Here is a 13,893-nt window from a genome sequence, read left to right as displayed (position 1 = left end):
AAAAACAACAACAGGAAACTATTGAAGTTATATTAAAAGATATTTGCCCAATATCCAACAACTTTAAATCGAAAATTGTAAATAAATTAATATGCTGTAATTGTAATGATATATCATACACTGAAGAATATTTTTATGATATTTCTTTAAACGTTCCCAAGAATAAGTAAGTATTTATCGACATACATATAATATTTATAAGTAAGTAACTAATATTTATTTTATTTCTATAGCACAAAGAATTTAAATGAACTGATAGATATGTTTTTAAAAGATGAAGTTATTGAAAGAAAATGCTCAAAATGTAAAAGCAATAAATCAAGACTTGTCAAATTTTTTACATCAACTTCAAATGTATTAGTGTTACATCTCAAGAGGTTTCAAATGAATTTTGATACTATGTCAATTTTAAAAAACAATGCTCCTATCGAACCTTTAGAGTTTTTAAAACTTAATCAATATAATTTTGAAATTCCAATAAATAAAGAAACTAAAGATGATATAGATGATAAAAATATAGATAGTAAAAATACAAATAATAATAATAACAATAATAATAATAATAATAATAATAATAATAATAATAATAATAATAATAATAATAATAATAATAATAATAATATAAATAAAAATACAAATAATAACAATTATAAAGATATTAATTTTGAAAATAATAATGTCAATGGTAATATTTCATCACCATCATCTACATCAACTTCGCCATCTATGTCACCACCCCCACAGAAACCAAATTCTCAAGATTCAACTCAAGATGAATCACTTGACCCAAAACAAGTTGAATTATTGTATCCACCTACCAAAAGTATAATCAACTATTCACTTCATAGCATTGTACAACATAGCGGAACTTTACATACAGGCCACTATATTTGTTCAATGAATACAAATAACTCTTGGAATCAATTCGATGACTCATTTGTATCTCCTCTACAAAAAGAAAATGTACTTTCGGTTAAAAATGGTTATATATTTTTTTATGTAAAAAATATTGGTGCCAACTAATTTTTTTTTTTTTTTCTAAAATATTTTTTAATTTTTAGTACATAAAACTAAAATAAACTTTTTTTTTAATAAATTTTTTATAATTATTTATCTTTTTTTATTTATCTTTAATTTTTAACAAAGCATCTTTAATTATAACAAAACATTTTTCTACCTCTTCATCTGGAACAAAAGAGAAAGTGAATCTGACATATGGGGTTTTGTGGTTACGAATTGAACTAAAGTTTACTCCCATGCATAAGAGCAATTTGTTTGGGTATAAATACTCTGTAACAAAGGTATTTGAACACTCCACACCTAAAAGCTTAACCCAAAAATATAGACCACCTTTTGGATTGTTGTATTCAACCAAGCCATTTAAATACTTTTCGAACATTGATTTCATAAAATCTCTTTTCTTGATCATTAATTGCTGGTTTCTTTTAACATATGAATAAAAACCTTGAATGCCCCATGATTCTAAAATTTTCCAAATTACTATTTGAGCTAAATTACTTGTATGATAGATAGAGTTTCCTACTTCGGCACTAATCTGACGATATAATAAGTTCCATGTTGTTAAAAATCCTAATCTAACACCACTTGTTAGAAATTTGCTAAAGGTGTCTATTCTGATAACTCTTTTATCTATATCCATTGATAAAAATGATTCCTCCCCAATAAATCTCCCATTAATATCCTTTTTACCATCCAATTGTAAAAATATATGTGGATCATCTTCAATAATTAATAAATTATACTTTGAACAAATATTATATATCTCTATTTTTCTTTGAATATCATACTGTGCTGCTGTTGGGTTTTGGGCATTTGGTATGATATATAAAGCTTTTGGAAAATTTAAACCTTTATGAAACTCTTTCCAATTTTTTAAAACTTTTTCTAAATTCTTTGGGATAATTCCTCTTTCATCCATGTCAATACCTTCAAAATTTACACCATGAGGTGCGCAAAAACCAAAAACACCACCATATGTAAAGTTTTCTGTTAAAATTGAATCATTTCTATCAAATAAAGCCTTAAAAATACAATCTAATGCTCCTTGTGCACCATGAGTTAGTACAACGTTCCATTCTCTTCCTGGAGTATTCTCTTTAATAAAAAATTTTATTAATAATAAAAAAAAAATATTTAAATTTAATAAAACTATTAATACCATTTTGTAATCCATGAGTTTCCCTTTGCAAATTTGTTAACCACTTTACCAATTTATAATATCCTGGAACAATGGAATAAGATTGAATATAGTGTAACTCTTCTCCATTTATCACTATTTCTTTTTCAAAATTCTTGACGTTTAACTTAATTTCATTTAATGGAAAAAACTCTGGTGATGGTTCTCCTGCACCCAAACTGATGACATCCTTTTGAGATAAAAATGCTTTTAGTCGTACGGATTCTTGAAAACCGAAACTTATGTTTCTAACGCTAAAAAATGGTTGATAGTTTGTAATAGGGTTTGAAATAATTTCACCCTTTTCATAATACTTTAGCTCTTTATTTTTTTCTTCATTTATATTTAAATCATTTATATTGGTTTGTATTGGTGATGTTGATTTTGTATTTGGAGAAATCATTTTACTTGTATAATTTTTTATAAAACTATGTAAAATTATTATTATAAAAAAAAATTTTTTATTATGTAATAATTTATTTTTTAAAAATAAAAAAAAATTAATTTAATAATAAAAAAAAAAAGAAATGTTATGTGTTAAAAAATATTAAAAAATAAAAATAAAAATAATTATTAAAACATGTGGTTAAATTATAATAATAACATATAGATACTACTAATATTTTTTAAGAATTAATAATAAAATAATATTAATAAAAGTATAGAAGATAACCAAATAAAAGAGGAGATAAAAAAAATTTTATATTTTAATTAATGATTTTACCTGAATAATTGTTCATATGTTAGTGATTCAAAAAAAAATCTATAAAAACTTTCTAATATTATTTTTAAATAGATTATAAATATTAAAGAAGTTCAAGTTTGCACAAATTTGAAAAAAACTTGTGATTTAATTTTAAACGGCTTTTACAATTTTAAATAATTTATTTTTTAAAAATAAAAAAATAAAATAATAAAAAAAAGAAATGTTGTTTGTAAAAAAATATTAAAAAATAAAAATAAAAATAACTATTAAAACATGTTGTGAAATTATACCAATAATTATTAATATTTCATAGAAACACATTTAATATTTTTAAAATTAATTAATAAAAAAATAATACAAACAAAAGTATAGAAGATAAAAAAAATTTATATTTTAATTAATCATTTTGTTTATTTGTTTTTTTTTGTTTTTTTAATTAAATGTTAATTTTAATTTTTTTGTTTTTGTTTTTGTTTAGTTTTAATTAATAAAAAATATATTTTTTATTATATTATAAAAATATATAAAAAATATTAAGATTTATATGATAATTAAATAAAACATTTTTAGTGTTTTTTTTAAAAAAACACTTTATTTGAATTGAAGATCACAAACTGAGAAAACAGCTGGGCCAGTTGATTTGTTGATGTAACCGAAAGTAATGTTTTTACCGGCTTCTAAACCATTTTGACATAAATATGATGGGAAGTGGTAACGGTTTTCAGAAACTTTTTCAACAGTCCAGACATCAGATGGTTTAGTGATGATAAAGTTGGATTCAGCAACTACAGTAGCATCATAGATTGTAGTGGTACCACAATTGACTAAAGTTACTTCAAAGACACTGTATTGGACACCATTATCTTCCCAAGCATTTGTTTTATTTTGAGAGATGGTTAATTGTTGACCACCATGGTTCCAGTTTTGTTGTTGTTGAGCTTGTTGAGCTTGTTGACCTTGTTGGGCTTGTTGGGCTTGTTGGGTTTGTTCAGTTTGTTGTTGCATTTGTGCACCTTGAATACTATCAGCAAAGGCACAACTTAATAAACAGAAAGTTAAAGCTAATAAAAGGAATCTTTTGAATAACATTTTTTATACAGGTAATGGTACTTTTAATTGTTTTTTTAGTTGTTATTAATTGTTTTTATTTTTTAATGATTTAAAATAAAATATTTTGTTTGTTTAAATAGTTTTTTAAAAATAATAAAAACTATTTTAAAAAATAAAAATAAAAATTATTTATCAAATTATAATAAAAACAAAGTTATAATAAACAAACTAGATTTGATAAAAAAAACAAAGGTCCATTTACAAAATGAATTTATTTAGTTATCATTTATTATAAATTTTTAATTTTTATAAAATGTCAAATATAGTAATTACATATTTTACTCAGTCCACTTTTATTTAATTTTATTATTTATATACAGTACCACTTATTGTTATTATTGTTTTTGTTTTTCGTTTATTATTATTTAAAAAATTTTATGATATGATTACTTAAGTGTGCACATATATACATTTTATATATATGATAATATTTAATATATAAAACCACCCATTCTTTATTCTATATATAAACAATAAGTTAATTATTTTTATTATTTTTTATAATATGATAACTACATTTGTTATCAAACAAAATAATTGGTAACAACCACTCCTTTCAGGGATTAAATAATATCCCTAAATTATTTATTTTCATAAGAAAAAAGTAAATCATGATATTTTTATTTACGATTTTTATGATTTAAAGAAGTATTAGTGGTTGTTTTTAAAAGTTAAAAAAATAAAACAAAATATAAAAAATAAAAAAATAAAACAAATAATATAATCATGTACTCCACATAACTACATGACTATATTTATATATGTTTTTGTATAACTATGCACAAAAACATGTTTATATTATTATTCTTTTTGAATTTCAAAACTATTATTATAATTAATAATATCAATAAATTTTAAAATGGTAATAATATAAAATAATTATTTATTATAAACTATAATTATTATAGTAATTAAATTATCATTATAAATTTATTATTTATATTTTTTAATTACAAAAATTTAAAATAATATTATACATAAAAAAAAATTTAGATGATATTTTTTATGTGTTGATTTTTGATTTTAAAATTTTACCCCCACAAACACACATATAGTATACAAATAATTTTTTAAAATAATAATACAAATATTAATATTATTTAATTTTTATTTAATGATTTATTTTGATAAATTTTTTATAATGATTTGTATAGTTTTATGAATCTCTTGTTCGATTGGAGGGACTTTATCTAAGGTATCTTGTTTAATACTATACCAAGATTCATTTTTAGTGATTTTTTTATAAATTGTTTTATCAAATTCATTATTATTATTGTTGTTGTTACTGCTATTGTTATTAAAATTATTAATATTTATATTATGTAAATCATTATCTTGATTATTTATATTGCTATTATTATTAATATTATAATTTGAATTATTTTGATTATTTAAATTTGAATTAAATATAAAATCAGTTGAAGAAATATAGGATTTTAAATTTTGCTGATAATTATTTTTGTTTGGTAATTGCTCCATTAAAATTTGAATAAAATCCTCAGCTACCAAAGGAAAAGATTTAGTAATTCTGGTGATTGATGGTAGAATTGAATAAAGGAATTTAATTTTATCTTCTTGAACCAATGTATTACCATTTAAATTGTATGATATACGAGTTTGAGATAATCTACAGAGCTTTAATGATTTTGGAATTGGGTATTTCTCTGAAAGGTATGCTAATAATTGAATTGAAAATATTTGCTTGTCTAGAGAAGGCTGGTTTAATAGCTCTGGAATGAATTCAAAACAAATATGCATGGATGGGATTAACGATACAGTAATTGGTAACAATTGAGACAAGTAACCTTGGAAATGTATTAATTTTATAATGAGCGGCTTGTCGATGAAAATCTGGTGAATAAAACTGCAAACTAAACAACGAATCTCTTCAATATCGACCTCATCAAAATTTTTTATACCGTTTTCATTAATGCATCCCTCTCTTTTTAAAATTTTATTTATTCCTACTAACCCAGTTTGTTTAATATTTGAACCACCAAAATCACTGCCAATAGCGTCTCCACTATTAAATCTATCTATTATACAAATCTCCAACAATATCTGAATAATTGATGATTCTTGAGTTAAAATTAATGTTGAGATATCCTCTTGCTTATTTGTAGTTGAAACTTGAATTTGATTTTGTAGATTCTTTTTACTTGATACCATGTAAAAGAATAAAATTTGTAATAATATTTTTAATAGAGGTGGACATGTAAATACAGTTGGATGCGACCTAAAAACAATTAATGGATCTGATATAATATCGCTATAAGTGTACTTTAACCCTAATAAACCACTATTTTCAAATGATGCTCCATCTTGACTTGTACCACTGCCATCGATCGAAATTAAAATATTTATGGTTTTTAATGCAACCGATGTCTGATTAACTGAAAATACTCTCATCCAAATATCGGTGAATGATGATATTAGACCCTCAACAGATGGTAAAATTCTATTCTTTACAAGGATTGGTAATAAATATTCGATCAGCACATTGGAGTATACCAATAAACTCTCTGTTGATAAAGTATTTAAATATCTAAGTATTAACTGAGTTGAAGTTGGCCTATCTAATGTTTTAACTAAAGATTCTTTTAAAAACTCAACAGACATTGTAGATTTATCTGAATAATATTTAGGATAAAAAATTAATTTTTCTATTGGGCTAAAGGTGAAAAAAATAAAAAAATTAATAAGTATTTTTTCTAATAATTAAATATGGATGTATAAAACTTACTTTGATAATCTTTCCTCTTCTAATAATAATAAATTAACATTAAAGAACTGTGGGAATTGTGAAGAAATTAAATATAAAAATGGTGGAATTATATAAAAGTAGTCCAATTGATTTGAAAGGATTAAATTAATACAATTTTGGATTGGCAATTTTGAAAGAAACTCTATATTGTATTCGCGTAACTGTGTTGTTTCAATTAAAAAACTAACTGGCTTTCCTTTTTGTTCGGTTTTATGTTTCATAAGAGTATCATTAAATCTAAGTATGAAATAAATAATTAACACCTTAACTATATTTGAAGATGAATTAATTGAATTCATTATACTAATTTCTGAAATTCTTTTCATATAAAAAGTTGTGATGCTGGGTTCTATAATACTAAGTTTTTGAAAAAAAAAATTAGGTAACTATTTTAATTAATGATTACTTTTACCAATAATATAAAAATAATTACTTTTTAATAAACTGATCCAATAGAGATGGTAATAAATAATGAATTGGCTTTGAAGATTTTAATAATTGTGTCCATACCCATTGACCAACATCAGTTTCATATTTTTCGAAAATTCTTTCACTTAATAAATGATAAACACAAACAATTGAGATATTTTGGTCATTTGAATTTAAATTTTCGATTGTTGGTAATGAAATTGCTCTTTTTGCGACTAATGATTCCGTATAAATTTCTTTGGTTAAAATTTCACCAATTTGATTTAAAGATTCAGTATGGATTGATGGTCTAAATCCCAAAATGTTCTTAACTAATAATGCTATATTTTGAAGTTGATGTGTATGAAAATAAATTGAAATTAATAATAGCAACTCATCACAATTCCCGACCTTTGATAAATGATTTAAATATCCAACGACACTTTTTGACTGGATGCTTTTAACTAAACCTTCACAAACTAATAAAAAGCATAAAAATATTTTAGAATAACTAAAGTTCAATTAGTATAAATTTAAATGTTATTAATAATTTTTTTAGTATTATTACTTGGATATATACTTTTTAAAAATTGATTTTTCTAAAAATGATAACGATGTTGTTATTTCTTGCTGATTCATTTTAACACCTAATAAACCTGAAAACCCACAATATAATCTAATTATTAGCTTTACAGTATAAGACTGTTCGACTATTTTGCTATTTAATTTTTTTAATAAATTTTCTTTTTTTTCATTATTACTATTAATATATTGTTTTTGTAATGATTCGAATTTTTCTTGATAATTATAAATATTCTTTAAGGTTGTTAATAGTCTGTCTCTGATTTCATGGAATGTTGACTGTTGATCTTTACTATTATTTGAAATATATTCTTTTAACCATTGATTTTCTGATCTATTTGTGATGATTTTACTTAAAATATCAATTTCATCTTTAATAAATTGTGATGTTATGGAGAATACTAAATCTGGTAATAGCTGTCTGTTTAGTAATTCGGTTCTAATAAATCTTGAGCAATAACTTGATAATGTACAAATGTCGAATAGTACTCTTTTGGCCCTATCCAATCCAATTAAGTTTATATTGTGAATATAATTTCAATAATTTCGTTAAACTCGCTTGGATTATTTGCTATAACTAACTTTACTAAATAACCATATTGATTATTTAAAAACAATATTGATAATATTAATTTCTTTATATTTTAATAAAAAAAATATATTAGTTTTTATTTTTATTTTTTTATTTTTTTATAATTATTAAAGTTACATACATTAAAATCAATATATTTTAAACATTTAAAACATATAATTGGTAGTATTATGTTTAACTCGTGGAAATAAATTTGTGTATCTAAAAATAATGCTTCATACTTTGTATCTCTAGAGATTGTTTGTGACTGTTGCATCTCTGTATATTCCAATAATGCTATTAAATCGCACAACACCAATCTAAGCTTTTTCTCTGCATCCCCATTTTCAAAGTGAGATTTTGGATTACTGATTGAGTCTAAATATGTATCTTTTTTATCGACCTATAAAATTAAAAAGAAGTGTAAGTATAAAATCTATTTTGTTATATTTATTTTATTTAAATACTTACATGACTTAGTTTCTTTCTAATTTGCATTTGATTATTTATAAACTCGTTAATTTGGTTGTAATCTATTGATTTATATTGATCTATTTTATTTATTAGTTTTGATAATTTTGAACTGTAAAATAAATATTCTAAATCTTCTGTGAATAAATAATCGTTATTGGGTATTACAACATAAAATATATAAGGAAGATAGTACTCTAGTAACTCTATATTATCGCTATCTAATATTTCTAATAAATCAATGTCACCGCTGATTATTGAGCAAAATAAATCATTGTCAATATTGGAATTGTTAGCGGTTAAATTGATACTATTTAATAAATTTTCAAAATCTGCTATTTCGTTATCCTGATTACTACCCATTTCTGTATCTATTATTGTTGCTGACATTTTTATTTATAAATTTGAGTGATAAGGATCCTATTGATCCACTAATTAAGTTATTTTAAATAAAAAATTTTGTTTAATTAATTTTTAAAAATGAAAAAAAAAAAAAAAAAAATTTAAAAAAATGTTTTTTTTTTTTTATAATTTTCATTTTTTTCATTAAAATTATAAAAAATAATAATTATAATTATAATTTAATGTGATTTTATAAATAAAATTTTAGTATAAAATAACCCAAAGTGGCAATATATATGTATAAATATTGATTTAATTTTCATTTGAAAATACTAAACTTTTCTCATAACAATTTTAATGTAAATAACCGAAATTAACTTCTCTGAATATGGTTATATTTGATCAGATAATTCATAATAATTATTATAACATAAATGTTTTTTTTTTTTTAAAAAAGAATTATAGAAATTCAAAAAAAAAAAAAAATAAAAAAAAAAAAAACCAATTTTGAATAAATAAATAAAACAAAATTATAATAAATTTAAGATTTCTTTTTTGGGATTTAATAAAATAAAATTAAAATTAAAATTAAAATTAATTATTAAAACTAATTTTTAAAATTAATTATTATGATTAAATTAATTGAATATATCACAATCACTTTAGTTTAAAATTAAAAAAAAAATTAAAAAGAAAATTAAACGTTATACAAAAAAGACCATACTATTATATATTTTTATATATAAATAAAAAATATTTTTAACTTTTGAAATTGTAAAGATTAAAAGGTTTTTTTCAATCAAATCTTTATTACTAGATTAAATAGAAATGAGAACAGTCTATAAAAAAATAAAAAGCAAAAAACCAAATTGGAATAATGTGGTTCTTTATAACTGTAAAAACTTTTTACCCTGATATTTATATATACATAAAAAAGCTTATATTGGGAAGTTAATAAATACAAAAAAAAAACAATTTATAACTTCCAAAAAAAAATATCAAATCATTTTTATGCGAGGTTCACACATTGGAGTTATAAAAAAAAAAACAAAAATAGATGCATCTGAACACAGTTTATTGTAATCAAAAAATAAAAAAAAAATTAAAAAAAAAATTAAAAAAAATCATAATATCTTTTTTTTCGCAAATTTTATTAAGAAAAAATAATTCTCTTAAAATAATTATCTTAATTTTTTATTTTTAATATTTTAAATAATCAAAATTTAAAATATTTAAGGAATTTTTTAAAATATTTTTTAATTTCATTTATAAATAAAAATATAAATAAATATAAATATAAATATAAATAATAATAAAAAAAAAATAATCTATATATAAAATTTTTTTTTTTTCATTAACTCCCACACTCACCCTGTATATAAAATATAAAAAAAGAACACACATAAACACACACACACATCACACTAACACAAAACACTATTTAAAGCATTATTTAAAGCAAATTTCCCTATATATTGTTGTTGTTGTTTACATTCAAATAAAAATAACATTTTTTTTTCCCAACCTACATATTAATTTAAATTTAAAAAATTATTTAAATCTTTTTTTTTTGAATTTATTTTTCATAATTAATATTTTTGTATATCCTATAAATAAAATAAATTTCAAATAATAATAATAATAATAATAACAATTAATAATTTTTTTTAATATTTATTTAAAAAAAAAAAACAATTCTATTTATTAATTTTTTTACAAACTTCAAACAAATAACTTTAATCTCATATATATTTAAAATGTCATCAAGTGCTTATAAAAATAATATTATTAAACTCTGTCTCATGGGTGACGGTAAATATAAAAAATAAAAATTTAATTTATTTAAAAAAACTTTAGAAATATTAATAGTTTTTTTTTTTTTTTATAGGTGGTGTTGGTAAAACTGCAATTTGTATTCAATTTACTTCAAATCATTTTGTTGAATACTATGACCCAACTATCGAAGACTCATACCGTAAACAATGTGTAATTGATGAACAAGCTTGTTTATTAGATATCCTTGATACAGCAGGACAAGAAGAATTAACTGCCATGCGTGATCAATGGATTAGAAGTTGTGAAGCTTTTATTATTGTATATAGTATTACCAGTCGTTCATCATTTGACCAAGTTGCTATCTTTAAAGAACAAATTTCAAGAGTTTTAGATAGAGATCAAATTCCAATGATGTTATTAGGTAATAAAAGCGATTTAGAGGATCTCAGACAAGTTACTACTCAAGAAGGTAGAGATCTTGCTCGTTGTCTTGGAATGATGTTTATGGAAGTAAGCTCAAAAACAAGAACTGGTATTGAAGAATCATTCTATGAAACCGTTAGAGAAATGAGAAGAAGAGATGATGAATCTAAAAAGACTAAAGATGATTCCCATAAAAAGAAATCATTCAAAAAATTATTAAACGAAAAAGTTGGTAAAATTAAAGAAGCTAAAACATCTTTTTGTAAAATGATGTAAAATAATGTATAATATATAATAATAACTGTATCAATAACATACAAAACTAATGTAACATAAATCATCCCTGTATATAATCGATATAAAAATAAAACCCCTCTGTATATAAATAAATAAATATAAATTATAAAAACTCTTTGTACGGAACAAAGAGAAAAATTTTTAAAAAAATACATTATTTCTCTAGAATATTATTTTTTATTTTTTATTTTTGTCTATTTGAATAATTTATTTTTTTTTATATTATTTTGGAATTTAAATAAAGTTATTGTGTTATTAAAATTATATTTAGTCCAAAAAATACAAAATTAAAATAAAAAAATGGTAAATTTAAATAAAATTCTATTTTATAAAAAATAATTTTTTTTCATAAAAATATAAAAATAAAATAAAATAAAAGTAAAACAATAAAATAGAGTATAATTTTATAATACTGAAAATTGAATGTATATTTTTATTTAATTGTTAAGAAATATTGGAGAAAAAAGAAAGAAAATTAATAAATTGGATATCTAGATAATAAAATTAAGTGTTAATAATATTTTTGTAATATAACAATATATCAAGTAGATAGTAAAATAAAACTTTTGAATTTTGGGTGGTGTTAAAAAACACCTTTGGAGTGATTACACTCAATTTGAATCAATACAAAGATTTTAAAAAAATTAATTTGTTTAAGCTCTTTCACCTCTAATTCTACGGGCTAATTGGATATCCTTGACCATGATGGTGACACGTTTGGCGTGGATGGCACATAAATTGGTGTCTTCGAATAAACCAACTAAGTAGGCTTCGGAGGCTTCTTGAAGAGCTTGGATGGCAGCAGCTTGGAAACGGAGATCAGTCTTGAACTCTTGGGCAATTTCTCTTACTAAACGTTGGAATGGGAGTTTTTTGATTAAGAGATCAGCACTCTTTTGGTATTTACGGATTTCTCTAAGAGCGACGGTACCTGGTCTGTATCTGTGGGTTTTCTTGAGACCAGCACCACCGGATGGGAAAGATTTTTGGGAGTGTGATGATTTGTTACCTAATTGTTTTCTTGGGACTTTAGCACCAGTTGATTTTCTAGCAGTTTGTTTTGTACGGGCCATTTTTGATTAATTGAAAGTAAAGTTTGAAGTATTGATTATTGTAAAAATAATAAAAATTTGTTTGATTAAAAATTATTAAGTGAGTAAATCACAGTTGTTTGTTTGTTTATGATATGAAAATAAAATAAAAAAAAAAAACTATTTAAATTTTTTGAAAAAAAAAAAAATTAAAAAAAAATTTTAAAAAAAATTGAAAAAAAATTAAAAAAAAATTAAAATTTTCAAATTCAAAAAAAATATGGGGTGTGAATTTCACCGCCTAAAAATTTTTAAAGCATAAATCCGTGTGAAAATTTAATGTTATGCGACAAACCGTTAAAATTTTTTTTAAAAAACCGGCTTTTTTTATTATTTGTTTAAAATGATGATTTTGAAAATAAATAATTACAATGATTTTTAAATATCTCAAAATTTTAAAAAAAATTATTTGTTTTTTTTACAAGTAATCTTTAAGAATAATTGATTATTTTCTATGAATTTTTTAAAAAAGAATAAATTATAAAAAATAATAAATAAATAAGAAATAATAATAATAAATTATTTATTTATTTTTTTTCTTAATATTTTCAAATAGATAAAATAATTATAATGATAAAATAAAAAACCGTTATTTGGAAATTACTGTTATTTAATTTTTTAAATATATGATTTTTTATTATGGAAATTTTTTTTTTTTAATTTAACAATATTTTATTTTATTTTAATTAATAAAAAATAGTTTATTTTATATGAGATAAATTTATTATTATTTTATTTTTTTTTTTTTTTGAAAAATATATTTTATTTATTTTATATTTTTTTTTATAAGGTTTCATTTAAATAAATATATTAATATTATCATATATTTTGTGCTGAGTCTTGTGATCATAATTTTTTTAAATATAAATCGTTATTCCAAATTTTTTTTTCTCATAACAATAATTTATAAAGTTTGCGCCGAATTTTTTTTTTAATTTTTTAATAATTTTTCAAATTAATTTTTTTTTTTTTGTTTATATTATCAACTTTTTTTTTAATAAAATTATATATATTTGTATAGATAATAATAATAATAAATAATATTTTATTTTTAAATTATAATCATAAAATTAATAAATAAAACAATAAAATAATATAAAAATAAAATAAAAAACGAAATAATTTAAAAATGGAAAATTATGAAGTTATTGGGTC

At 21.0% G+C, this 13,893-nt stretch overlaps 6 protein-coding genes across 6 annotated transcripts; 2 read left to right on the top strand and 4 right to left on the bottom strand.

Moving 5' to 3' along the window:
- Positions 1–14: 14 nt before the first annotated feature.
- Positions 15–1,023, top strand: DICPUDRAFT_159552 (uncharacterized protein; the record flags this gene model as incomplete). The annotated part of the gene is made up of 2 exons (XM_003294492.1): positions 15–166; positions 234–1,023. Coding segments are annotated over 2 exons (942 nt in total), but the record flags the coding sequence as incomplete, so codon positions are not given.
- A 97-nt stretch (positions 1,024–1,120) lies between these two features.
- On the bottom strand, positions 1,121–2,600 carry DICPUDRAFT_159551 (uncharacterized protein; the record flags this gene model as incomplete). The annotated part of the gene is made up of 2 exons (XM_003294490.1): positions 1,121–2,115; positions 2,180–2,600. The coding sequence occupies 2 exons, from the start codon at positions 2,598–2,600 to the stop codon at positions 1,121–1,123; spliced, it is 1,416 nt and encodes a 471-aa protein (XP_003294538.1).
- Positions 2,601–3,273: 673 nt separating this feature from the next.
- On the bottom strand, positions 3,274–4,036 carry DICPUDRAFT_93241 (uncharacterized protein). The gene has a single exon (XM_003294489.1). It carries the CDS (start codon positions 3,990–3,992, stop codon positions 3,495–3,497), a length of 498 nt encoding a protein of 165 aa, XP_003294537.1. The 5' UTR covers positions 3,993–4,036; the 3' UTR covers positions 3,274–3,494.
- A 1,066-nt stretch (positions 4,037–5,102) lies between these two features.
- Positions 5,103–9,172, bottom strand: DICPUDRAFT_99991 (uncharacterized protein; the record flags this gene model as incomplete). Its single annotated transcript, XM_003294488.1, has 7 exons — positions 5,103–6,684; positions 6,757–7,134; positions 7,211–7,696; positions 7,766–8,266; positions 8,350–8,402; positions 8,481–8,741; positions 8,810–9,172. 7 exons carry the CDS (start codon positions 9,170–9,172, stop codon positions 5,133–5,135), a joined length of 3,594 nt encoding a protein of 1,197 aa, XP_003294536.1. The 3' UTR covers positions 5,103–5,132.
- A 1,585-nt stretch (positions 9,173–10,757) lies between these two features.
- On the top strand, positions 10,758–11,790 carry DICPUDRAFT_93239 (uncharacterized protein). Its single transcript, XM_003294491.1, has 2 exons — positions 10,758–10,963; positions 11,040–11,790. The coding sequence occupies exons 1-2, from the start codon at positions 10,909–10,911 to the stop codon at positions 11,624–11,626; spliced, it is 642 nt and encodes a 213-aa protein (XP_003294539.1). The 5' UTR covers positions 10,758–10,908; the 3' UTR covers positions 11,627–11,790.
- A 434-nt stretch (positions 11,791–12,224) lies between these two features.
- On the bottom strand, positions 12,225–12,778 carry DICPUDRAFT_93238 (histone H3). Its single transcript, XM_003294487.1, has one exon. The coding sequence runs from the start codon at positions 12,718–12,720 to the stop codon at positions 12,301–12,303; it is 420 nt and encodes a 139-aa protein (XP_003294535.1). The 5' UTR covers positions 12,721–12,778; the 3' UTR covers positions 12,225–12,300.
- Between the last annotated feature and the right edge of the window lie 1,115 nt (positions 12,779–13,893).

Source organism: Dictyostelium purpureum, assembly GCF_000190715.1.
Source record: "Dictyostelium purpureum unplaced genomic scaffold DICPUscaffold_578, whole genome shotgun sequence".
Taxonomy (NCBI): Eukaryota; Evosea; class Eumycetozoa; order Dictyosteliales; family Dictyosteliaceae; genus Dictyostelium; species Dictyostelium purpureum.
This window is presented reverse-complemented; position numbering and strand designations above follow the sequence as displayed.

Coding starts and splice junctions, on each gene's coding strand:
- DICPUDRAFT_93241 (XM_003294489.1), bottom strand. CDS start 3,992: ATGTTATTCAAAAGATTCCTTTTATTAGCTTTAACTTTCTGTTTATTA.
- DICPUDRAFT_93239 (XM_003294491.1), top strand. CDS start 10,909: ATGTCATCAAGTGCTTATAAAAATAATATTATTAAACTCTGTCTCATG. Junction 10,964..11,039: donor ACTCTGTCTCATGGGTGACG/GTAAATATAAAA, acceptor TTTTTTTTATAG/GTGGTGTTGGTAAAACTGCA.
- DICPUDRAFT_93238 (XM_003294487.1), bottom strand. CDS start 12,720: ATGGCCCGTACAAAACAAACTGCTAGAAAATCAACTGGTGCTAAAGTC.